The sequence below is a fragment of the Mirounga angustirostris genome, unplaced genomic scaffold (assembly GCF_029215605.1).
Source record: "Mirounga angustirostris isolate CCGP_5_RB_7025 unplaced genomic scaffold, mMirAng1.0.hap1 SCAF_4, whole genome shotgun sequence".
Lineage (NCBI taxonomy): Eukaryota > Metazoa > Chordata > Mammalia > Carnivora > Phocidae > Mirounga > Mirounga angustirostris.
Genome location: NW_026991712.1, coordinates 162,572,277 through 162,597,751, shown reverse-complemented (window position 1 = coordinate 162,597,751; position 25,475 = coordinate 162,572,277). Strand labels below are relative to the sequence as shown.

Here is a 25,475-nt window from a genome sequence, read left to right as displayed (position 1 = left end):
GTTGACGTTGGGGCCTAATGATTCTTTGCTCTGAGCATTGTAGGACGTTAAACGGCATCCCTGATGTCTAAGCACTAGATGCCAGTGATACCCCCAGTTCTGACAACCAAAAGTGCCTCTAAACATTGCCAAACGTCCTCTGTGGGGCAAAATTGCCTCTCTGGTTGAGAACCACTGACGTAGGCTAACACCACGCACTGTCTCTTTGCAATGATCCCTCAAAGTCAATCCCAGACCACTAGACACAGTAGAGAATTCCAGTTCTAAAGCACTGCTCACCCCTCCCCTTGCAAAAAACCTTCCACGACTCCCCATGATCAATATCATGTAGATCATGATGTTAATTGGCATTCAAATCCTCCTACATAGACCATCCCTGGCCTATCTTTTCATCTTTAGCTCCCATTGATTTCCCCCTCCACTATTTTTTTTTTTTAAGATTTTATTTATTTATTTGACAGAGAGAGACACAGCGAGAGAGGGAACACAAGCAGGGGGAGTGGGAGAGGGAGAAGCAGGCTCCCCGCAGAGCAGGGAGCCCGATGCGGGGCTCGATCCCAGGACCCTGGGATCATGACCTGAGCCAAAGGCAGTCGCTTAACCAACTGAGCCACCCAGGCGCCCTCCCCCTCCACTACTGTTGAGGTCTAGCCAATGAAGGGATCTCACTGTTCCCACCCAGGGTCTTCATCCTTGTAGTCATCCCAAATTCACTGAAAAAGAACTATCCCAGAGGGCTCGCCCCAGCCCTGTTACGCTCCGTTCATGAATTCCGAGTCTACTCACTGCCTGGCTCAGGTTAGGCCTGTTCACATCTGGAAGATGCAGGCCCTGAGGCCTCTGACCTCACAAAGCACAGTCCTGGACTCCATCATCCACATGGTCCGCTCACCCTGCAGGTGGGATGGCTGACAACAAAGATGGGGCTCTGCTCCTCCTCCTAATCTGCTTTTATCCTTAAAGCTCCATCATCATCACCACCATCATATTTATTACGTACTTCTTACTTATATGCCAGGCTTTGTGCTAAGCACTTCAACTGCATCGCCTTATTTAACCTTTAATGACCCCATGACACCTCACGGTACTATCACTTTCCTGATTGTATAAGTGAGCAAACTGTTTCAAAAAAGTTAAGATACTAGCTTAAGGTCCGCAGCTCCATTTGCAGGCTTTCCGTCATCATCATTTTCTTTTTTTTTTTTTTTTTAAGATTTTTTATTTATTTGAGAGAGAGAATGAGCTAGAGCATGAGAGGGGGGAGGGTCAGAGGGAGAAGCAGATTCCCTGCCGAGCAGGGAGCCCGATGCGGGACTCGATCCTGGGACTCCAGGATCGTGACCTGAGCCGAAGGCAGTCGCTTAACCGACTGAGCCACCCAGGCGCCCCATCATCATCATCATTTTCTAATGATTTGGGGCCAGAGGCGGCACTATTCCCTCCCCGGAGGCCCTTCTAAGAGAGTTCAGGCCCCCCAGCTACTCACTCTTTCTAGGACAGGCTGCTCCCAGGTTGCCTGGAACCCAGACCCTTTGTTCCCCACCCTCCCCCTTGGAATGGCTGCTTTCTGGAGCTGTTCAAAGAAGACACTAGCAGGAAAGAGGGGCAGGAGGCTAGCATCTCACTGGGCCTAATCTCTCACAATGGAGAACCAGAGAACTGACCTTCTAGAGGTCAGGACAAAGGGCAGGGAGGGGGTGGCAGGGCCCAGCTGTGCCTCCTCTTCCGTCCCCTCTGTTCATCTTTGCAGCACCATCATCGATCCACCTTCCCAGCAAGCTCCCACCCCCCAGCCCCCGCAGGCTGGCCAGACTTGGCTTCAGGCCCCACCTCCGCCGGCACTAACAAGGGGACCCACCTCGAAGAGCTGGGAAGCAGGACCACGGGGAGGGGAGTCAGAAGGGGCTCACTCCCTGCTGACAGACCTTCTCCCCTGACAGGCCACAGGGGAGAAAATCCTTCCGGGGAGATTGGACAGGTCGCCCGATGGGGGTGGGGGAGGGTCAGGACCAGGACCACCCAGTTTGGAGCTGGGAGGGACCCAGCAGATTAGAGACCTGGGTAAAGCATTGGTGCGGGCCTGTAATTACCCCGGAGGAGCAGGACGACACCAACCATAGGATGCCGGAGGAAGGGCGGCAGCAAGGCTCCTGGCCTCTCCCCATCCCAGCCATCCCCAGGGGAGAGAAAGCAGAGCCCTTTTAGGGGTCTCCTTGGGACCCTCGTTCAGGTCTCTCGACATCTCCCGGTCGGATTTGGTTTGACGTGGGCCTGGGAGAGAATCTGGATTTGAAGCTACCGCCAAGGCGCCAGAGCCGGGGCCCCCAAGTTCCAGGTTGGGATTGGGGGCTCCCAGCCCCGCTCCCTTCGACTCCCCCCAGTCCAAGCGGCGGGTGAGTCACCAGCGCGCTCCCTACATAGTCTGCTCGCGCTGTGGCGCGTACCAACGCGCGGCCGCAGGGGGAGGCGGCGGGACGGGCGTGCTCGGGAAGCCGTGGCGTCCCCTCGGCCGCAGCCGCAGGAGAGGCGTCCCGAGCTCGAGGGCCCGCGCTCCGGGGCGGAGGCGGGGCGGGGCGAGCGAGGCGGGCGCGCGGCGGCTCGGGTCCCGGACGCTGGGGCGGGGGGAGGCCCTCCCCGCGTCGCACTTGGTACGCGCCAGCGGGGAGGCCAGGCCCAGCCCCGGCGGTACAATAGGGTTGGGCCGCGGCCGGGACTGGGCCGGCGCCGGGCAGGGAGCGGGATCGCGGCCGGGGCCGACAGACACTGGGCGGCCGGCGACTCCGAGCCTCGCAGGCCACCAGCCGAGGCAGCCCCGACCTTCTCCGGAGCGCCTCCGCCTCCGAGTCTTGCCCGCCGGGCAGGGCCGGGCGTGATGCGCCGCGGGACCCCTGTCCTGGCCGCCGGCCGCCGCCGCCGTCGCCGCTGAGACCCCCAGACCCCCAGTGACGCCGCGGCCATGGAGAGCGGCCCACATGCAGAGCCGGGTGCCGGCGCACCCCCAGGTATGCCGGGAGCCACGCAGAGGCGAGATGGGGGGAGGTCGCGGGGCCTCGGGAAGGCCGAGGAGGAGGCCAACACGCTGGGCGGGGACCCCTCCCCCGCCGCGCCCTCTGACCACTTGGAAGTTTAAAAATAAAGGCTGCAGCGGCGGCGGCTCGGGGCCACCGACGCATCCTCTGACAGCTGCCCCCTCCCCCACTCCGGGCGCTAGGACGCCCTGGGCGGCGGGATCCTCGAGGATCCCGCGCCGGAGTTGTTGGGGTGACCCTTCCGCCCCGGCCCAGTGCCACCTCGGTTGCCCCGCCAACACCCCCTTTCCGGCCCTGATGGTCCTCTTCAGTTGAACTGGGACGTCCGTCCCCCTCTTCATCCCGGGTGGGCAAGGGTGACCCCAGCCTGAATGTGTGTGTTGGGGGTCCAGATTCTCAGGCCTGGAGTCCTGCATACCAAAGCCTAGGCCTTTGGCGCCCCCCACGCCCAGGCCCTAGCCCAGACCTTGCCCCCACCCCATCTCTCCAGCTGCCGCGCAAAGGGCCTGTTGCTGCTGAGAGCCGGCCTGGAGTGGAGGGGAGGGCAGGGGGAGGTCTCTAGCGGCGGCTGCCAAGTAACCCGCGGGATAAAGACGAGGGGGAGGGGGAGGCGGCATTGTTTGGGGCGAGGGCGGGAGCTGGGGAGTGGGCCGCCTCCTGTGCAGCCAGGCCTGCTCCGGAGCCCACCCAGCCGGATTTGGGGAGGAAGGGGGCAGAAGTAAAGCTGCGTATCCTGCCACCCTCCGTCCTAGCCTCTCTAGGCCCGAGTCTCTCTCGAGAATGAGGTGAAGGCTCAAGGCCGCACTCCCGGGACCTGCCACATCATTCCTCAGCCTGAAGCTTGGGATGCCTACCCCCGCCCCCCTACACAGACTCCAGGCCCCAGAAGACCATCAAAGCTACCCTCCCCTCCCCTCACCCCACCAACCACCAGTGCCCAGGACTTCTGCAAATCCCATTCGGATCTGGGAGCAGCTGATGAGGGGGTGGGGACAGGTTTCTGGTTGGGCCTGGTGTTGGAGGGAGGGATTTCTCTTTCTCTTTCTTCCTGGAAGGGGAGGGGAGAGCATGATTACTGAGGACCCAAGTTCTGTTCCCACTGACTCAGGGGGGAGGCGGCCCCAACCTCACACCTCCGTAGAGTCCCAGAGCCTAATCCCTGCCACCTCCCTGACCCCTGCGGTGTGGGCTCAGCATGAAACAGTGTCTGTGGGTGCGGAGAGCCCAAGACAAGGCGGAACCACTGGGCTGTGGGTGGGCTCCTCCCCATGCCAGCGCGGGTGCTTCCAGGGGCTGGTGTGGGTGTGGGAGCTGAGGGATGCAGGTGATGGTGGTGGGCGAGCTATCGGACTCTTGTGGTTGGGGTGGTGTGTAGACTGTGCTGGAACAGTGGCACTTGGATCAGTCTTGGCTCTGCTAAGCCTGAGACAGGACACCCAGGGAGTCCTAGACTGGGTCCATTTCATCTGCTTATTGGCCCTCTACATCTAATGTGCTCAGGCACTGGTGCGTACATCGGGGCCTGAATGGGCCTGATGACTGGGCCACAGATGAGGGCCTGAGTGAGTGTCTGGTTTATAATTCAGGCACTTGGGTGGGATGCCTGACTGAAGGAGAGGGCCTGGGGGACATGCTTGGCTGTACTGAGGGGCCTAAGGGGGTCTACATATAGGGTCCTGCGTTGGGAAGACTCTTCTATACACAGGGGCCAGATGGAGTTACATGACAACCTAGATCAGGCTGGTGGTGAATCCCTACACAGAAGGTGAAGGTGACAGGGGCCCCCTCCAAGCCAAGGGCTTCCCGGGAGTAAAGGTGGTGCCCACTGCATGTACCCTGTCGAGTCTGAGGCATGGGGCTGAGACACTGAGTGCACGTGGCATGATCCCTGCCATCCTTGAGTTTCCCCTGCCCCCTGAGCATTTCCAGGAGGCAACATGGAGTAGGGAACAGGTGTGGACTGGGGCAAGTGACTTGCCTCCTCCAGTCACAGTTTATGCCCCTGGAGAATGGAGGTGGTGTTACCAAACCTGTGGGGTTAATGTGAGGGTTAGAGATGATGTACCTAAAGGAATCTGGCACATAGACGCCCACAGTACAGTGTTATTACCATTACTGTGGTTATGCTCATCAGAACCAGTGCCAGCAGAGAAGTATGAAACAGGGGGGAGGTGAGAACAGGGATTGGGAGCCAGTTTGCTTAAGAATGTAGACTCTGGAATCAAACATAACCTCCTACTGTGTGACCTTAGGTGTGCTACTTAACCTGAGTCTTAAATGTTCCCATTTATAAAATGAGAATAATGCTAGAAATTATCTCATGAAGAGACTGGGATCATTAAATTAGATGAACACATGAAACACTTAGCCTAGGCCTGGGCACATCATTAGTGGTCAATAAACTCCATTTGTTTTTTGTTGTTTATTGTTTTTTAATTCCTTTGGAGGCCTGAGGAGGAGGTGTGATTAATTAGAATTTCAGGAGGTAAATATGGGACAGAGGGCCAGGGAGAGGGGAGTTCTAGACACATATGAACCAGGGTGGATCTGGGGAGCAGAGGGGCCCCCATGCTTGAGGGGGGCTGCGGCAGTAGAAGAGAGCCCCTGGGAGGTGGGTGCGGATGGCCGTCCAGCACACCATGCTGACGCCTGCCATCAATGCTGCCCGTACAGAGGGCAGAGAAGTGAATCAGTCACTACCCTCTGAGAGCTCTCGGCCCAAGGAGGGAAGCAGATGTGCTCGGGGCAGGGAAACCCCACAGGTATACTGGTGATACGGTGGTCAGTGGGCTTTGCTTGTGGAAGGCTTCACAGAGGAGGAGGCATTTCAGGTGAACCTAAAAGGATGAGTAGAAGTTGGCAAGATTGGCACAATGGGCTGTGTCTCTACATAGGGCAGCCAGCCTAGCTGGTGCCTCCCGCGGACAGCTTCGTCCCCCCTTGGGCCGGTGGGCCCAGTAATGAGCCTCTAATGAGCCCCTAATGTGCAGTCATGCATATGCAAATGAGGAGGAAGGGGCACCAGGCCAGTGTACTCCCCCTTTCCCTCAGGATGGGCATCAGCTGTGGGTGGGGCAGGGCGGGGGGGGTGGAGTGAGCTAAAAGCGGGGCCCTGACCAGAGTGGTGGCACTAGAGGGTGGCCAGGACAGGTCTCAGGTCTGACCACAGACCTTAGGCCACAAGCAGCAGGGAGCCATGTCCCTGAGTCCCCACTGGGCCTTGGGACAAGTCAGGGAGCCAAGGGGCCAGGCCCAGATAATGCAGCTTTGTTGGCTATGGTCGCGCTGCCTGGCACCCCGGGGCACAGCCTTCAATGTCTGGTCGTCTGGTCTGCCACCTCTCAGCTGCAGCTCTGCCCTGAGGGGAGCAGAGAGCGTGGCAGGGTGGGGGGTAGAGAGCATGGTGTTGCTACCGCCATCAGCGCCCCTCCCCGCTTGTAAGAGGAGATGTGTCCCCTCACCAGGGATAAGTCCAACTTATCTCCCACTCCTAGTTATTAAGGGCCTTCTCTGTGCCAGGCATGGTGCCTAGCATATCATGTGCATGGTCTCATTTGATTCTCAAAACAGTCCCTGAGTAGGGCCTACTATTATCCTCCTTTTACAGATGAGGATCAGAGAGGGACGTCATTGGCCTAAAGTCACACAGCTAGGAACTGACAGAGGCAGAATGTGAACCCAGGTTCATCTGACTCTAAAGCCTCTGCACCAAACCTCTAGGCTGAATTATCATGGCTGAGCCAGCCAGCAATAGAGTCTTGCTTCCCTGGCATGACTGATCTATAGGCATCTTGGTCTTAGGGACCCCATGATCCATCCTCTGGCAGGCAGAGGTAGAGCCAGCAGAGCCCTGGGTTCCCTGTGTATCTTGTCAGGTTGGAGTCTGAGGAAGTCAGACCAGAAGGAGGCCCTGGACCCAGGCAGTGGTGACAGTCCAGCCAGCAGGCCATCCTCAGGCCTCTGCCCTGAGCCTCTAGGCCCTAGCACGGGCCGACCTGCTGGGGCTGAGGGAGGGCCCGTGGTGGGGCCTGGGCTGTGGGATGGGGTCATTTCCTGCCGCCTAAAATAACAGGAAGTGGGTGCTCCTGATTGGAGGCTGGGAACAATGGCCGCCAACCAGGCCAGAGAGCTCCTTCAGATCTGCTGTCTCAGTTGTGATCCAGCTTTATCTCTCACAGAGGCCCATGGCCTGGCCCCAGTGCCCTGCTGCTAAGGGCCTGTGGCCCAGGGTCTGAGGACTATTGGAGCAGGATGCCCCCTCCTCGTTCAGTCCCTCTCAGAGCTGGCTCAGCTCTATTCAGGCTGGGAGTGATGCTGCCCCCTAAGGGTTCCCTCTGTCCCAGCCCCACAATCAGGCATCTCTCAGAGTTTGTCCTTCCGGGGCCTGCCCCTGCCCCCAACCTCATCCTCCCAGCTCAGATCTCTCCAGGCAGGGAAACCCAGGAGGCTGCCTCCTTTGGGTAAGGGAGTGAAGGTACAGATTGTCACGCTGCGTCGGGTCCGAACCCCAGCTTTGATACTCACCAGCTATGTGACTTAAGCACGTGTCTTAAGCTCTCTGAATCTATTTCCTCACTTGTCAAATGGGGTAATAACGTCTAACTCATAGGGTTGTGGTGAGGATGATAGGGACTGATGTGTTTAAAGTGTTGAGCTGGGCCTGACACAGCACTAGCTATTGCAGCTGTTAACTGGACTTACCCTGGGCCCAGGTAAGGGAGTGCCCAGAAGGGGCAGGGAGGACGCGACAAGTACACTGGGAACACCGTGTCTGAGTGCTGTGTGGGTCTCTGAGGCTTCCTCTGTGCCTCGGATCGGGTGCCTGGCTGTGTGTGTGTGTGTGTTTGTGTGTGTGTGTGTAGAGTTCCAAATCCCACGAAGTCTGATTCCTGTGTATATAGGACAGAGAGAGAGAGAGGAGGGAGAAAAGAATGTGTCTTGTCTCTCGCCATTGTTCAGGCTCTGTCCACGTTGTCTAGGTGTCTGTCTCTCTCTCTGTGGTGTGTACTCAGTCTCTCTGCATGTCTTTGCCCCTCTGTTGGCCTAGCCATCTTCATTTGTCTGGCCCAGCGCTGCCACCCGAGGAGCTGCTGTGAGAGCCGGAGGGCTCTGGCTACAGGTGCCCCGCTCTGTCCTGTGTCCTCTCTCTCTGCCTCGTGCCTCTGCTCCCCATGCTCCCTGCCCAGGGATGCTGTCTGTGCACCCGCCTCCGCGGGCTCTCCCCTGGGTGCTCCTTTGCTCTGCCCCCTGGAGGACGGCCACTCACCCCCCACCCCCTACCCAGGTGCCTCACTTCCTGCCTCCTGGTGGCCAGCCTGGGCAGGAGCCTGCCTTCCCTGCATTCCTGCCCTCTGAGCTCAGTGCCTGCCTGCCCCACCTGCGCCCTTCACCGTCTTGGGGGAAACCTCCCTGAGGGAACCACCGAATCACTTCCTTCTTCAGGAAACAGGCAGGAGCCTCGAGGAGGGGTGACGTGACGCCTACTAGAAACAGCGTGACATAAGGGTTTTGTCATCAGATAGCCTTGGGTTCAAATCCTCCCTCTGATGCTGACATGAGCAATTCACTTCACTTGTCTGTGTAAGTTTTCTCTCCTGTGAAACAGGGGCCATCCATAGAACTTTCCTTTTAGGGCTGTCATAAGAATGAGATGAGATGAGGAAAAGTGCCCGGCATATGGTAGGTCTTCGATAAATTACCTCGTTTCCCTTCCTGGGTTCAGGAGCTGGCAGGGCACACACAGGGCTCTGGTATGAGCAGGACCTTTAGGGTTAGGGAGGCTAGGCTTTTGAGCAGTCGGGGTTTGACGATGTGCTGGCTGGGTGGCTTTCCGCAGTACCCCCATCCATCCACGCACTTATCCATCTGTGTGTTCATGAAACAGACACAGAACCCCTGCTCTGGGCCGGCAGGTCCTAGATAAGCCCTGGGTTCGAAAAAGGAGCAAGGCCCCGTCTCTTCTCTCCATGAGCTCTCATGCTGGCAGAGACGGGGCAGCAGGCAAACAGAAAAGCCAGACTGAGTTATCAGTGTGGTGAGAGGAATATTTGGCCTAGCAGCAGTTGCTGGTATGGGAGGAGGGAGGGCCCAGAGGAAGGGACTGCCGGCTCCCAGGGGGTGGAGATGGGGAGTAAGCACCCTGAGACGTGGGACGGGCCCTCTGAGAGACTTGGCTCAGATCTTTCAGCAGACCCCAGGTACAGTCCCTTGTGGGGCTCTTGAGAAGAAAAGACTTACTGACCCTATGATCAGCTTCTGCAACCTTTGCCCAGGGAATGCTTTTCGTGCCAAGAAATAAATACAAACTATCCTTCTCTTATCCAGTTCTTAACAAATACTTCTGGTAGGTATCAGCTTCGCAAAATAAAACTAACAGTGGCTAAAACCTCACAATTTGACACAGACCAAAAAGAAAATACAGTGGCTGAAGGATCACATTTGATGAGTGAAAATAGGAATAATCAGAAATTGGTTTAACCATGCCATATAGATTAACTAACCAGGGCACCTAGGTGGCTCAGACGGTTAAGCATCTGCCTTCGGCTCAGGTCATGATCCCAGGGTCCTGGGATCGAGCCCCACATCGGGCTCCATGCTGAGCAGGGAGCCTGCTTCTCCCTCTCCCTCTGTCTGCCACTCCCCCTGCTTGTACTCTCTCTCTGTCAAATAAAAAAATAAAAAATCTTTATTTTTTTTAAAGATTTTATTTATTTATTTGACAGAGAGAGAGACAGAGAGAGAGGGAACACAAGCAGGGGGAGTGGGAGAGGGAGAAGCAGGCTTCCCGCCGAGCAGGGAGCCCGATGTGGGGCTCAATCCCAGGACCCTGGGATCATGACCCGAGCCAAAGGCAGACGCTTAACCGACTGAGCCACCCAGGTGCCCCAATAAAAAATCTTAAAAAAAAAAAAAGGATAACTAACCAAGTACTTAATCTGGCTTACTATAATTTGTTCTGGGTAACACTGTCCCAATGGCATTTCATCAGTGTTGGCATGCTTCTGAGGAAAATATTTGTATTTAGGGTCAATAGTCCACCAGGTCAAAAGAAGAGTTCCAAATGTCCCATTTGCTTCTCGAGAAGTCTTTCTTGTTGAGCTGCTGGAGCCAAACATTTATTATTATTTTTAACTTCTACCTGAGTGCCTTGTCCAGGAAGCTGCCCAAATTCAATTGAGATGGAGTTGTTTTGCTTCCCTTCAAGTGTCTATCCCTTTGCAATAAATTACCACATGGATTTATTCTTTATTAGAGTAAATATCTCCTTCTCCATGCACAGCGTTAGGCTGGAGTGACGCTCGAGTACGCACTTTATTCTCATTCTCATTCAGTACCATCTGCTGGTGATGTGGTGGTGAGCAAAGCAGACATGGCCCAGCCCTTATAGGGCTTCCTTTCGGTCTAAGGGGAGGCTGACAATAACAAGAGAAGCACACTAAGGAAGTTGAAAATTGTAACAGTCACAGGGCTCCAAACAAGAGGCACACGAAGCCATGACTATATAGAATGAAGGAATGTATCCTGATCTGACAGGCCAGGGAAGGCCTTCCCTGAGGAAATGATGTCCGAGTGAAGATCTGAAGGCTAAATGGGGGCTAACTACGAAAAGAGTAGAAAGTGCATGTGCAAAGGCTCTGTGGCAGGAGGGAATATGAACGGTTATCATAATTCAAAGGTCAGTGTGGCTGGAGTGCAGAAAGCAAGTGGGGAGCATGGAGAAGAGATTCAAGAGATGCAGGAGATGAGGACAGGGACTTCAGACTATGCCAGACTTATAGTTTGGGTTCAAGAATTTTGTTTTTATCTTTAAAACAATGAGAAGCCACTGAGAGGTTTCAAGTGTCGAAGAGTACCATGATTAGATTTGCATTTGCAAACACTTAACTCTGGCTGCTCCATGGAGAGCAGAGTGAGAATGGGTGTGGGGAGAGCAGTGGGGAGACTTTGTAGTCATCCAGGTAGGAGAGATGCTGTTGGTATCAGCCAAGGTGGAGTTCATTGATTTATTCATTCAACACATAGTTGTAGAGCACCTATGTGCAGGCCCTGTTGGCCTTAGAGATAGAACAGCTAACAAAACAGACATATATGTGCCCTGGTGGAGATTATCTTCTAAAGGTGGGAGACAATGTTAAAATGGTATTAATACTTAGGGAGAAAAATAGAATTGGAAAGAAAACATACAGTTGGAAAGGGGAGGGAGACTTCATTGCAGTTTGTAATTTAAAATAGGGTCAGGGAGGGTGTAAATGACATTGGAATAAGAGCCTGAAGGAGGTGAGGGAGCGCCCCAATCTGGGGCAGAGGATCTCGGCAGAGGGAACAGCGAGTACACAGCCCTGCAGTAGGAGCATGCCTGGAACAGTGGCTGGAAGACTGGGGTGGGGGTGAAGAGGAGGAGGAGATGAGGCCCAAGAGGTAATGGGCCTAAGAGGGGGGATCCTGAAGGTCCTCAGAGACCATTGTAAGGCCTTTGTTTTTTTCCTCCCCAAGAGGGCTTCTTCAGAGGATTTTGTCAGGGTCGTGACTTGATCTAACTTATTTTTTTTTTAAAGGTTTTATTTATTTTTTGACAGAGAGAGCGAGAGAGGGAACACAAGCAGGGGGACTGGGAGAGGGAGAAGCAGGCTTCCCGCTGAGCAGGGAGCCCGATGTGGGGCTCGATCCCAGGACCCTGGGATCATGACCTGAGCCGACGGCAGACGCTTAACGACTGAGCCACCCAGGCGCCCCAATCTAACTTATTTTTAAACAGAATCACTCTGCTGCTGTGTTGAGAAAAGATGAAAGGGGAACAGAAAATGGCAGCAGGGCATCTTCTTTTTTTTTTTTTTTTAAGATTTCATTTTTTAAGTAACCTCTCCACCCAACGTGGGGCTTGAACTTACAACCCCGAAATCAAGAGCATGCTCCACCTCCACCAACTAAGCCAGCCAGGCGCCCCAGCAGGGAGTCTTTTTATGGGATGAGAGTGGCTGAACCAAGATGATAGAATTGGAGATGGTGAGAAGTGATTGGATTCAGAATATACTTTGTACACTGAGCCAAAAAGATTTACTGAGAGATTAGATGTGGGGTGTGAGATAAGAAAGGATTCCAAAATGACTAGGATTTTTGGCCTGAGAAACTGGGAGGACGGGGTTGCCACTGACTGAGATGGGGAAAAACTGGGAGAGAAGCAGGGTTCTGGGAGGCAGATCAGGAGCTCAGTTTGGGATGTGTTAAATTTGGGATGTCTGTAAGACACGCAAGGGTGTCATATCAAATAGGGAGTTGCATGAGCGAAACTGGAACTCAAGGGAGAGGTCTGGGCTGGAGATACAAACTTGGTTCTCATCAGCAGAGCAATGGTATTTAAAGCCATGAGTCTGGATGAGGTCACCAAGGGAGTGCATGCAGACGGAAAAGAGATGAGCTGCTCCACGGAGCCTGGGGCACCTGGCACTAAGAGGTTAGGCAATTAAAGAGGGATCAGCGAAGAAGACTGAGAAGTCACAGCCAGCAAGGTAGAAGGAACACTAGGAAAGTGTGTTGTCTTCACAGCCAAGTGCAAAAGTGTTCAAGGAGCATCAAGGGATCAACCGTGTCAAACGCAGCCCCTGGGTTACCAAGATGAAGACCTAGAAACGGCTGCTGCTGATTTAGCAATATTCACTGGTGACCTTGAGAAGAGCAGTGTCATGGAGCAGTGGGGGTGAAGGCCTGACCCAAATGGGCTCTTGTAGCAGAGATCGGGAGAAGTGGACAGATTCCTCTGGGCAGGTGCCGCTTACCGAGCCCCTGCCAGGAGCCAGAGATGCTGTACCTACTCGCTGTTGGTGCCAACACCTCAGTGAGGAAACTGAAGCTCACACAGGCTCAGGGCTTGCCCAAGGTCCCATAGCAGAGCTGGGGTTTCCCACCCAGGCCTGTCTGACTCTGAAGCCTAGGACCTTTCTTTCTACTCCACTGCATCTAACACTGGAGTGCAGGTCCCTCCAGGCCTCATCCCCCCACCTCCTCCTCTCAAGCTGCACACAGCTAGCCGGGACCTACTGGGACATTCGTGTCTTGCCTGGTGGGTGTGATTTACCTAGGTGTAGACAAACATCCCGCCTACCAGTTTTCCTTGCAACACCTGCAGCACGCACAGCTGCTAGGAGAATGACAGTAAACAGACCTCACCCTCAGCCTCAAGCTTAGTAAGCTCACACGGAAGCTTTCTGGCCCCAGACAGTCCCAGGTTCAAATCCTGCCTCTGCCACATGCCAGTTCTATGACCCTGGGCAAATCACTTCATGGGGTAAGCTTTGACCGTCTCATCTGTATAATGGGCATAACAATTTCTGCCTCTCAGAGCTCATAGAAGGATGCAGGATAGGGGTACAAAGGCCTAGCTCAGTTCCCAGTATATAGTAAACACTCACTAAATGATTGCTGCTAGTTATATTGCCCACTGGAGTTGGAACAGAGTTTGCAGGTGTCTGGGAGGTAGACTAATCGGGGCCAGGCAGCCATCTGCAGTTGGTGTGGAGAAAGCGGGGTGGGCTGTCCTGGAGCCTAGGGGCTGGCCAACTTGGAAGGGCCCTTAGGGAGACAGGGCCTCAGCTGGGGCCCTTGCCTGGAGCCCAGGAAGCTGCAAGGGAGGGAATAAGGGAAAAACTGTGAGCCTCAGATTTTGTTGCATAACACATTACTTCATACTGCCTTAAACAGAGGCAGGAGGCTGTAACTAGTAAGAGCCGGGGCTCTGGTGACAGATGCTGGGTTCAAGTCCAGGCTCCTTCACTTACCAGCTGAGTGACCCCAAATTGCTTTACTTTTCCCATCTATAAAAAAGATATTTATAGTGCTCCTCCATAAGTAATTGTCAGTGAGGACTAAAACAAATATGTGTAAAATGCTTTGAATATAGGAAGCTGAGAAATTGAGAAATATGTAACTGTTAAGGGTTATTATTATGACTAAAATCACAATATTGTGAGATAGGTACTATGCCTATCCCGCAGCAGAAGCTGTGGCACAGAGAGGGTCTGTAACTAGCCCAAGGTCACACGCTTGATGGGGAAGCCAGAATTCACATGCAAAGAGTTTGCCTTCAGAGCCCACATTCAGCCACAGGACACCTGTCTCCCTGAAAAAGGCGCCCAGAGTCCCAAACGTGACCCCTTGGGAGCGTCCTCTCCCTACACCCACATTGTCACCCACAGGGGTGGGGGTTTGCCACCTCCCAAGAGGGCCAGATTTCCCAGAGGAGAGGACTTAGTTGGTGGAGGCATCCAGTAAAAGCAAAAAATGCTTCCTTAGAGCTTCTCATGGACCCTGGCCCTGCTCCCTGAGCCTGCGTTTCGGGGGCCGGGTCCCCATTGTTCCCTTCAGTGCTCAGTAGCAGCAGATGGCTGCGGGGCTCAACATGCAGAGCTTTATGAGACCCACAGGGAAAGGGCAGGAAGTGGTGTTTGCTGGCACATGAACTCTGCCAGGCACTTCCCTGACATCCCTGCTAGCTTGGGCTCATTATCCCCATTTTACAGATGTGAAAAGTGAGACTTAAAAAAGGTGGACTGGTTGGGGCGCCTGGGTGGCTCAGATGGTTAAGCATCTGCCTTCAGCTCAGGTCATGATCCCAGGGTCCTGGGATCAAGCCCCACATCGGGCTCCCTGCTCAGCGGGGAGCCTGCTTCTCCCCTTCCCTCTGCTTCTCCCCTTCCCTCTGCTTCTCCCCCTGCTCACTCTCTCTCTCTGTATCTCTGTCTCCAATGAACTAAAAAAAAAAAAAAGTGGATTGGCTTCACCAAGGTTACCTGCTGGGGAAGCATGCCGTCCATTCCCGTCTTGGGGTACTAAAATCAGAACCGGGCCTGTCTTTCAACTCTCCAGAATACACACATGCTCACCCATGTGCATATACAGGTCCATACCAAATCACATGGTTTCCTTACTTGGCACTTGGCTGTCTTTTCCAGGGATCTTGAAATATTATTGTCTTTTTTTTTTAATTTTTTCTAAAGATTTTATTTATTTATTTGACAGAGAGAGAGAGAGAGAGATCACAAGTAGGTAGACAGGCAGGCAGAGGGAGAGGGAGAAGCAGGCTCCCCGCTGAGCATGGAGCCCGATGCGGGACTCCATCCCAGGACGCCGGGATCTTGACCTGAGCCGAAGGCAGACGCTTAACTGACTGAGCCACCCGGGTGCCCCTTGAAATATTATTGTCTTAAAAGAAGAAATCTGTGGGTGTTTGGGAAAGGAAAAAAGGTGACAAAGTGAAAGTAGCTGGCTGCCGCGCCCATGGGGGAGTGAGCAACACTGCATCCCACTTGTGCCCAAGCTCATGTCCTTCCTCTTGGCCAGTCCCACGTGCCTAGCACTGGCACCCTTTGTGCACCAGGCCTTGGGGTGGGCCCCGTGACCCCAAAGTAAAGCAGAAAGGTGGGGGAGGCAGACATGGAAACCATTCATTACCACTCCGGGCATTAATCAGTGCTACCGACTTTTTCTCTGTCTTTCCGATACACCCTGCTCCCTTCTGCCCCTTCTGCAGATGCTCTTCTTTTAGCCAGAACCCTCTCCTCCTTGCTTTGTCAACCCCAGCTCATCCTCTGGCTCTCAGCTTGGTTTTTCCTTCTTTGGGAAGCCCCCCAAACATAGTTTAACCACCTCTGCTGTGTTGCCCTCAGACATAGTCCTTATTCTATGCTGTAACTGCCTAGTTGTTTGTCTGTCTACCTGCCAGAAGGTAAGCTCCACAGAGGCAGGGAGCATGGCTGTGTTCTCACCAAGGTATCATTAGTATCTGGAACAGGGCCTGGCACACAGAAGGAACTCGGTAAGCATGTTGTGTGAATGAATGGATGTCAGTTGGACGAGGGGGAGATCTCCGTGTGGGGCCGATGGCAAGGATGTGCTATCTGACTTCCTCTCCTCTCTTGTGTTGGTCTTCCAGCTGTGGCAGCCAGGACCCCCCTAGAGCCAAGACCTTCTCCAGAAGGTGACCCCTCCCCGCCACCACCACCACCACCGATGTCAGCCCTGGTCCCCGACACTCCCCCAGACACCCCTCCTGCCATGAAGAATGCCGCTAGTTCTAAGGAACTCCCACTGGAACCAGAGAGCCCCCCAGGGCCAATTGGGCCTAGGTCAGCCCCCCAGCAGGAAGAGTCTCCTTTCTCAGAAGTGAAGATCAGGGGACCCACCCCACCAGCCACAGGCCCACGGGATGCCAGGCCTCCTCGAAGGAGCAGCCAGCCGTCCCCGACAGCGGTGCAAGCCTCTGACAGCCCTCCCACCAAGCAAGGTATATATGGTGTCCCTCATCCTGGGCCAAACTCCTCGGCTCGGGCCTCCAGCCCTGGTTGATGCCACTGGAGGGAATCTCCTGGGCCCAGGAGGAGATGATAAAAGGGATGGGGATGAGACCTGGGGGAGGGCCCTGAGGTTGACTCCCCTTTTTGGGGCGAGCCTCTGACCTAAGTCTCTTCTCATTCCCTTGACTAAGATGTAAAGAAAGCAGGAGAGAGACACAAGCTGGCAAAGGAGCGGCGAGAAGAACGGGCCAAGTATCTGGGTGAGTGTTGGGGAAGCGTCATCATCCCTACCACCCTCACCGTCAATCTCTTATCCACAGCACTAACACTTTTGAACGCTTAATTGCGTGCCCTGTGCTAAGAGCTGTACGTGCATTATCCCATTTAATTCTCTCCACCTGTTCTCAGGATGGGGAAACAGGCTCAGAGAGATGAAATCATTTTCCTAAGCCACACACAGCTAGTGGAATACCTGCGATTCAGACCCAGAAGCCTCATCTCACCCTCAATCCTATGCTCTTAACCACGCAATACGTGAAAATCTGTCCAGCAGGCTCCAAAGTCAGACAGGGATCTGGCCCTAAAGAACTCATGTCTCCTTTAGCACCGAGAAACCATGAGGCCAATGGGGGAGAAAGAGACCTTCCATCAGGGAAATCCTCCTTCTAGGCCTGAGCCTGTCTTCCAGAAGCCCTTCAGTATGAGGCGGGGAGTCTGGGAGCAGAGGGCCCACCCCTCCCCCGCCTCCAAGCAGGCAGAAGAAAGACCCACCTGGGGCCAGGGTAACAGGGAAGGCCATTTACTTGACTGAGACCCCTCACACCCCCCGGGGCTCCTTCCCCACAGCGGCCAAGAAAGTAGTGTGGCTGGAGAAGGAGGAGAAGGCCAAGGTGTTGCGGGAGAAGCAGCTCCAGGAGCGCCGGCGGCGGCTGGAGGAGCAGAGGCTTAAAGCCGAGCAACGCCGGGCAGCCCTGGAGGAGCGGCAGCGGCAGAAGCTGGAGAAGAACAAGGTGCGTGCGTGCTCAGCGCTAACTAGGGGTGCACGGGTCTGCGGACACGTGCACGCACGCACACGCGTGGACGCTGGCTCAGTGTGGACGCACATCTGTGTCCACACCCCTGCGTCATCTGTGTCCATGCGGTAGTATCTGTATCCGTATCTACAGCTGTGTCCCTGAGCGCGCACCATCGGGCATCTGTGCGGCTGCAGATACATTTAGTTCTGTGCATGCTGGGCGGGGGGGGGGCACCTGTAGCCGTGGGTGAGTCCGTGCGAGTATTTGTGTGTGTGTCCCAGGCGGGTGTGTTTGATGCAGGCGGAGATGTGTCTCTGTGAATGTGCTGAGCTCCAGGATGGTAGGAGGGCCCTGGCTTGAGCCCTGGTGAGGAAAGGAAGGAGAAAGTGGCCGGGCCCCCTGCAGGGGTGGGGGGGGGTGGGGGCTTAGGCTAAAAGGAGAACGTAGCCCCAAGGTCAGGACCTTCGGGATCAGGGGGACATGGCCCCGCTTGGGAGCCTCAGGCAGGGAAAGTCCCACCCCATCCTCAGAGAAACAGCTCATACATCCAGGAAATGACTCAAGAACAGTGAAAGGCTCCCCAAGAACAAGTTGGAAGGGATTTGTTACAAATGGTCTTTAATCATAGCAAGGATTCAGTAACCTTGGTTACCTGCAATGAGTCAGGGAAAACTTGGGTGGGAGAGACATTGTCACAGCAGAGAGAAGGGCCTTTCTCCAAGGTATGCTGAATGAGTCTGAGCCCAGACCTCTCCCCTCTCCCCTCACCCCACCAGGAGCGCTATGAAGCAGCTATCCAGCGGTCAGTGAAGAAGACTTGGGCTGAAATCCGGCAGCAGCGCTGGTCCTGGGCAGGAGCCCTGCACCACAGCTCCCCAGGACGTAAGACCAGTGAGTAGGCTAGAGGGCCTGGGGCGGCGGGGGGGCGAGGCAGGGGCCTGATGAGTGGGGCCAGGGAGGAGCTTCGGTGCCAACAGGTGGCAGCCCCCTGCAGCAGCAGGTATGCCTTGCTTCATGGGACTTGTGTCTTCTGGAATGGTCTTGTAAACCAAGCTGTCCCTTCCCAAGGACTTCTGCTATCAAGTCAGAGGTGAATTCTCTTCGTTTGGTTTGCTCTTCAAACCGCTGTCGTTTTAGATGAGCCTCTTTGTTCCCGTTATTACTATTAGTCGATGATACAGAAAAGAACACTTTAATGCCCTGCAGACACTGGGTATTTAAGAAAACTGTCGCCCCCTTGTGAACTTGTCTTGGGAGGTAGATGTGTGTGTCTCTGAGTTTTCTTCATGTAGGGCCATCAGGATCTGTGTCTGATTCTTGGCTGGCATGTATGTCCCCTTGTGTTTGGATATCTTTATGTAATGGCAAAGTTCAATATTTCCAGCTGTGTTCCTTTCAGTGTACGTGCTCATGGATCTGTGTGTTGTGTGTCTTAGTACGTGTTTGCCTTGGTGTATCTGTGGCTTTGTGTACCTCAGTGAGGGCCCCCGAGTCAGACAGAATTGGGTGAGGACCCCAGCTCTGGCACTTGCAGTGTGACCTCTAACCTCTCGATGTCAGTCTCCTCATCTGTAAAATGGGGATAACCATACTACTTGCCCCCGAGGTTGTAGGTAGATGTTTGGGAGGATCAAGTGAGGTAACATGTGTGTGGTGCCCAGCACGGTGCCTGGTACGTGGTAAGCAGCCAACAAACGTCAGCCATTACAGATATCGTGATGAAGTTGTCTCGATGGGTTTGTGCCTGTGTGCATCCGGGTCTGACACATCGTCTGTTAGTGTTTGTGTTTCTGGGTCTCTGCATGTCTGCACACACGTGTGCATGTGGAACTGTGCCTTTTACTCTCTATGCCCGTGCCCGCATGTCTTTGTCTTTGTGTGCCCCTATGGATGTGTGGGTTTGTGGGACCGTGACTGTGGTTCTTCTGTTGAGGACTGTCTCTGCACTTGTCCCAGTACGTGGGGCTTGTAGCCGTAGCGCCTTGGCGGGGCAGTGCCAGCAAGTGCCGAGGCTGGGTGGCTGTGGGGGAGCGCCCAGCCCTAGGGAATGGCTTCCTGGCCAGGAGGTGCTCCATCCCCTCCGTCTGTTCCTTCTCCATCAGGTCCCCCAATCCAGGTTGTCTCTGGTCCCTTATCCTCCCCCTCCTCCCAGAGCCAAGTCTGCCTCCTCCTCTCCTTCCTAGCCTGCCCACTCCTCCCTCTCCCACCCTGCCCGCGGAGCATCCTGCATGGAAGGCCTCAGTGCCCCCCCTGGCTCCTGTCCGGCCCGGCCCTAATGCCGTGTCTTTTCCCCTCCAGGTGGGAGCAGGTGCTCCGTGTCGGCAGTAAACCTGCCTAAACACGTGGACTCTATAATCAACAAGCGGCTCTCAAAGTCCTCTGCCACGCTCTGGAACTCCCCCAGTAGAAGTAAGAGAAGGCCCAGCCCCCTCCCTCCAGAGCCCCTTGTAGCCCCCCACCAAGCCTCCTCCAGAGCTCAGCAAGAACCCCAGGTTCCAGGACCCCTCACATACGCCAGGTCACCATCCCCACTCTACCCCACTCAGTGCTCTGCGCCCCTCAGGGGAGCTGGTGGTGGCGTCTGGGTCTGGACCCTGAGGACAGAGGTGTGCCCTGCAGGGGAGAAGAACAGAGACAAAGGGCAGTGTCCCAGCAGACAGAAAGCCTGGCTGGGGCCTCAACAGCAGGTGGAGGTGGGGGTGGGGGTGGGGGTGGGGGTAGGGATGGAGAGTGGGAATGGGCAGGCAGCCTCATCTCCAACCACTGCCAGCTGGCCTCGGCTAGCCTTAGGCAGGTGGCCTTGTGCCCGAGCACCAGACTAGCCTGGGTGCTGTGTGTGCAGAGGGGGCCCCTTATTCCAGGTCCACCCTGGAGGGCCCAAGCAACCCCACACCCTCTCTGCCTTCAGAGCCCTAGCCGGGGCTTTAGCTGGCTCCAGAGTTGTGGCCGACCAATGTGGCATGGCCCTGTGTTCCCACCATGCCCTGGTGCTCACATGCGAAGGGGCCATGGTAGGAGTTATTTATAAGTTTCTCCAGCTTTTATTTGGTTGTTCTGTTGCCTAGCAACCAAATCAGCTGCTGTACCAACTCCACCTGACTGAGGCTTAAAAATAACCCAGCAGCTGAGGGGACAGAGCAGGGTGGCCCAGGCCAGCCAGGCCCCCTAGCAGCCTCCATCTGGCCTGGGACACCCCTCAGTTAGGAGCACAAGGACCCTCACTGTCCCCAACCCATGGGGTCATCCTCCCCAGGCCAGCCCTCTGGTAGCAGGAGGAGCAGTGCTTTGCAGTGGGATGGGAGGAGACGGGGTCTTTCACCTAGGGAAAGTGGTAAAGGGGGCCCTCAAGCAGTGCAGGACACTGCCCTGGGAAGCCTGTCCTTGCCTGGGTCTGCAGTGGAGGTCAGGCCCCAGGGCAGACAAATGTGGCCCCACCTGACTGGGGTAAGGGTCCTGGGGGAAGCCTCCCTGGGCTTGGCACGGATGGTACCTAACAGCCCCCCTGGCTTCAGCCTGCCTGCCTAGGCCCCCAGCGGTAACCTGCTCCTGGCATTCTCCTTCTAGATCGCAGCCTGCAGCTGAGCGCCTGGGAGAGCAGCATCGTGGACCGCCTGATGACACCCACCCTCTCCTTCCTGGCACGGAGTCGCAGTGCGGTCACGCTGCCCCGCAACGGCCGGGACCAGGGTAGGGGCAGCGGCCCTGGGAGAGCGCCCACGAGGGGCGGGACAGGGGCCAGCCTCGCTCGTGGGCCGCACCCCGACCGCCCTCATCCCTCTGCAGCCGTGCCGGTGTGCCCGCGCTCGGCCTCCGCCAGCCCCCTGACGCCGCCGAGCAGCGCCCCCCGAAGCGCGCACCGCTGCGCCCCCGCTGGGGAGCGCGGGGAGCGCCGCAAGCCCAGCGCTGCGGGCAGCCCGGCCCAGGTCCGCCGCCGGCCCGAGGCCTCCCCGGTGAGTGCGCGCGTAGGCGCGGCGGGGAGCCGGGGCGCAGGGAGCGCGGCGCCCTCAAGCCCTGCCGCGCCTCTCCTTCCCCCTCCCCGCCAGGTGCAGAAGAAGGAGAAGAAGGACAAGGAGCGGGAAAATGAGAAGGAGAAGAGTGCGCTGGCCCGGGAGCGCAGCCTCAAGAAGCGCCAGTCCCTGCCGGCGTCTCCGCGCCCGCGCCTGTCTGCGGGCACCGCCGAGCTCAGGTGGGCACGCGCGGTGGGGCCTGCACGTCCCCGGCGTCCCCCGGCCGTCCTTTCGTGCATCCGCCCATTCACAAATATTTGTTGCCCCCCCCCCCCCCCGAATGAAAATGAAAGCTCCTTGCGGGCAGATTTTGTGTGTGTGTTTTGATGGCTGAAGTAGCCTAGCACCTAGAACGGTGCCTGGCATCTTGTAAGCACTGGCCAAATACTGCTGAATGAGTGAACTGGACCTGCCCGGTCCTGTTCTGGCCGCTGAGGACACGTTGGGGAGCCAAGCCAGGCCTCAGTTCTTGCTCTCATTTACTGAGATGGACATTAATCTAAGACTCACAAATGAATATGTGACTACAAACTGGGACCTATGCTCTAAAAGGAAATAATCTGGTTCTGTGAGAGCCTGTAAGGTGGGGAGAGCTGAGCTACCCTGGGGGGGTGGGGATACTTCCCTGAGGGAATGACATGCTCAGAGGGTATGTGCGTGTGTGGACGCTGTGCTTAAAGCCCAACTTTTCTTTTCTCTCAGTCCCAAGGCCAAGGCCCAGCCATCCTCCCCCACATCCTGGCACAGGCCTGCCTCTCCCTGCCCCAGCCCAGGGCCAGGCCACGCTCTACCCCCCAAACCACCATCCCCTCGGGGCACCACTGCATCACCCAAGGGGCGGGTTCGGAGGAAGGATGAGGCCAAGGAGAGCCTCAGTGCTACAGGACCTGTGGACAAGAACCAGAGCAAGAGCAAGACCAGTGAGGAGAAGGAGCCAGCAGCCCCAGCCTCACCAGCACCCTCGCCTGTGCCCTCCCCCACCCCAGCTCAGCCGCAGAAGGAGCAGCCCACAGCCGAGATCCCTGCAGGTGGGCTGGGCAAGGGAAGCCCACTTTGCCTGTGTGGGAGACATGGTCAGAGATAGGGGCCTAGAGGTGCCTGGGGACTGGGTGTTGGAGGCTCCGGCCCTCGGCAGGTCCAGGCCCAGAACACAGGCCAGAGGGGAGCACTACACACCACCTGAGTCCATGGCAGAAGTTGGGTGGGTGGGTCGCCCTGAGGTCCAAGAAGCTCGGGGCAGGCAGTGGTGATGGCGGTGCGTGAGCTGGTGTGTGCTGACTCCTGGTCCTGGATCCCACTCCAGATACTGCTGTCCTGACCTCACCCCCAGCTCCTGCTCCACCAACGACCCCTAGCAAACCCATGGCTGGCACCACAGACCGAGAGGAGGCCACTCGGCTCCTGGCTGAGAAGCGGCGCCAAGCACGGGAGCAGCGGGAGCGCGAAGAACAGGAGCGGAGGCTACAAGCGGAAAGGGACAAGTAAGTGCGCCCTTGGGGACTGAAGGGGGCCCTTACGGAGGCTGCGGGAGAAGCGCAGGACGGAGCCCGAGTTTCCTCTGTGCCCCAGGCGCATGCGGGAGGAGCAGCTCGCGCGGGAGGCCGAGGCTCGGGCCGAGAGGGAGGCGGAGGCCCGGAGGCGGGAGGAGCAGGAGGCCCGAGAGAAGGCGCAGGCGGAGCAGGAGGAACAGGAGCGGCTGCAGAAGCAGGTGCCCACCCACCCCCGCCCTGCCCCCCGCGGGTGGGTGCAGGCGCCTCCTGGGGGCGGGCTGGGGGCCGGCCCGGAGGGAAGGCGGGGGATCCCGCTGCTTAGAGCTCGCGGGGGTCCTTGGCAGAAAGAAGAGGCCGAAGCTCGGTCCCGGGAAGAAGCGGAGAGGCAGCGTCTGGAGCGGGAAAAGCACTTCCAGCGGGAGGAGCAGGAGCGGCAAGAGCGCAAAAAGGTCTGCGGAGCAGTGCGGGGCTTCCGTGGGCGGGGCCGTGCTCTGCGCTGGGTTCCCGCTTCAGTTACGGGCCAGTGGAGGCTGGGGCGGTGGGCCCTGCCTTGGGCTTGTAAAGGGTCGGTCGAGAAGGAGTTGGAGTGAGTGCCCACCCCCCACCTCCGTGCTTCAGCAGAGGTAGATCCTAGGCCTAGGGGTGAATCATGATTGTAATGAGGCCTGGGAAGGACATTCAGGACAGGGGCTGGCTGGTGGGAGGTTTCCACGTAGGGCAGGACTTGGGCCTAACTGATGTGGGGCCTCCAAACAGCGTCTGGAGGAGATAATGAAGAGGACTCGGAAGTCAGAAGCTGCTGAAACCAAGGTCAGGATTCCCCAAAGGCAGTGTTGGGGGTGAGGAACAGAGCTGGGGCGCGTGGGAGGGGGGGCACTCAGGGTCTGGGCCGGGAGAGAGGAGAAGTCGGCACCAGAACCGGGTGGGAGCCAAATAGCCCTTGAGTCTGATTGCTCTTCCAATTCCAAGCAGAAGCCAGACAGGAAGGAGGCACAAGCCAACAATTTCAGCCCAGGTAAAGGCCCCGTTCCCCTCATCTCCATGCCCTTAGCCACCCACCCTCAAACTTCCTCCCCTCCCTAGCTCCTAACTGATGGGCCTTCCTTCCCTGTGACAGAGCCTGTGAAAGCCGGGGAGGCTCGGCCCCTGGGGCTGCAGAAGGAGGCAGTGCAGAAAGAGGAGCTGGCCCCCCAGGAGCCTCAGTGGAGGTACCAGTTACCCTGAGCGGGGAGGCAGGATCACACTGGAGCTGTGGGGTGCCTGGGTGGTCTTGGGGTGGAGTGCCTAAGTGTTGGCCCTGCATCCACAGCCTGCCAAGCAAGGAGTCGCCAGGGTCCCTGGTGAATGGCCTACAGCCTCTCCCTGCCCACCAGGAGAATGGCTTCTCCCCTAAGGGGCCCTCTGGGGACAAGAGTCTGGGCCGAACGCCAGAGGCACTCCTGCCCTTCGCAGAGGCAGAAGCCTTCCTCAAGAAAGCTGTGGTACAGCCCCCACAGGTCACAGGTAGGGATTCCTGACTCCTGGACCCCTGCCTGCCCTCCCAGCAGCCTTCTCCAGACTCCCCAGCCCTGCCCTTTCTTCCAGCTCTGCCAGAGGCCCTAGTGTGTCACACTGCACCCTGAAGACCCCCAGACATCTGGGCTTGGAGGCATGGTTTGCCTTGACTGTTTCCCCCCCCTTGCTTTTTTCCCAGAAGTCCTTTAGGAGGTTGCCTTGGATCCAGGTGCAGCTGAGGGCTCCTCTGCATCATCTACCAGGACGTCCGCAAGAGAAAGAGACAGAACAAAGCCAGAAGTGGCCTGGGCCCCTGGGGGTGGGTCCTCTGTTATTTTTAATCTGCACCTTATAGACTGATGTCTCTTTGGCCGGAGCCAGATCCTGCCCCTCAGTGCATTCGTGTGCTCACATGCGCGCCCCCCCCCCCATACACACACATACACTCACAGCCTCTCTGGCCTCCTCCCTTGGGGAGGGGGCACCTGTAGTATTTGCCTTGGTTTGGTGGGGTACAGTGGATGTGAATACTGTAAATAGCTTGTGTTCAGACTCTTCTGCGTGGAGGGGGCGGGTGCAGGAGGCAGACCCTCCCAAGACTCCCTGGGGTGATCTTCCTCTCTCTATTTAACTGTAACTGAGGGGGAACCCAGGTCTGGGGATGGGCATCTTGGGCCACAGGATACTGGTTGCTTTAGGGGTACCCATGCCCCCTGCCCTCGCCTGGAATCAGTGTTATTGCATCTGATCAAACTTCTCCAGAAATAAAGTGAGAATAATTCTGCCAGTCCTGTCTATCCTTGGGGCTGGTGGTGGGTGGGAGCAGGTGGCCTCCTGCCTTCTAAGAACTTAAGGAGCCAGGGCCTGGTGATATCTGCCCCTATACGGTACTAGTTCTAGAGCTCCTGCATGTGGTCTCCATCTTGTAATGGATTCATTCATTTAACAAATATGGTGCCAGGCAGTGGACTACGTTGTAGGGATGCAGTAGTAGGAAAAGATGTAGCCTCTGTTCTTACAGGGTTTACAGTCTAGCAGGTGAGTGTCATAGACACTCAGTTGCTTACTCAACATCCGTTCCCATTTGCCCAAATGATTTTGTTCAAGTGGCCATCTTCCTCCTGGATCCCCCCACCCCCCACCTCCGTGCTTC

At 56.5% G+C, this 25,475-nt stretch overlaps 1 protein-coding gene across 4 annotated transcripts; it reads left to right on the top strand.

The window, feature by feature from the left end:
- The first annotated feature begins 2,803 nt into the window (after positions 1–2,803).
- Positions 2,804–25,109, top strand: MAP7D1 (MAP7 domain containing 1). 4 transcript variants are annotated; one of them, XM_064589461.1, is made up of 18 exons: positions 2,804–3,002; positions 15,955–16,305; positions 16,507–16,575; positions 17,162–17,325; positions 18,108–18,222; positions 19,630–19,740; positions 20,896–21,018; positions 21,115–21,281; positions 21,375–21,517; positions 22,041–22,366; positions 22,642–22,819; positions 22,908–23,046; positions 23,173–23,277; positions 23,585–23,638; positions 23,801–23,843; positions 23,946–24,036; positions 24,138–24,331; positions 24,522–25,109. In XM_064589461.1, the coding sequence occupies exons 1-18, from the start codon at positions 2,957–2,959 to the stop codon at positions 24,530–24,532; spliced, it is 2,430 nt and encodes an 809-aa protein (XP_064445531.1). In that variant the 5' UTR covers positions 2,804–2,956; the 3' UTR covers positions 24,533–25,109. The 4 variants fall into 4 exon arrangements, with proteins under 4 accessions (XP_064445531.1, XP_064445533.1, XP_064445530.1 ...); XM_064589463.1 differs by lacking the exon at positions 19,630–19,740; XM_064589460.1 differs by having other exon boundaries at positions 20,896–21,281.
- Positions 25,110–25,475: the final 366 nt, after the last annotated feature.

Excerpts from the sequence above, each read along its gene's own strand:
- MAP7D1 (XM_064589460.1), top strand. The coding sequence starts at position 2,957 with ATGGAGAGCGGCCCACATGCAGAGCCGGGTGCCGGCGCACCCCCAG. Across the intron at positions 16,306-16,506 it reads CAGCCCTCCCACCAAGCAAG|ATGTAAAGAAAGCAGGAGAG; the intron begins GTATATATGGTG and ends CCCTTGACTAAG. Across the intron at positions 23,844-23,945 it reads AGCCAACAATTTCAGCCCAG|AGCCTGTGAAAGCCGGGGAG; the intron begins GTAAAGGCCCCG and ends TCCCTGTGACAG.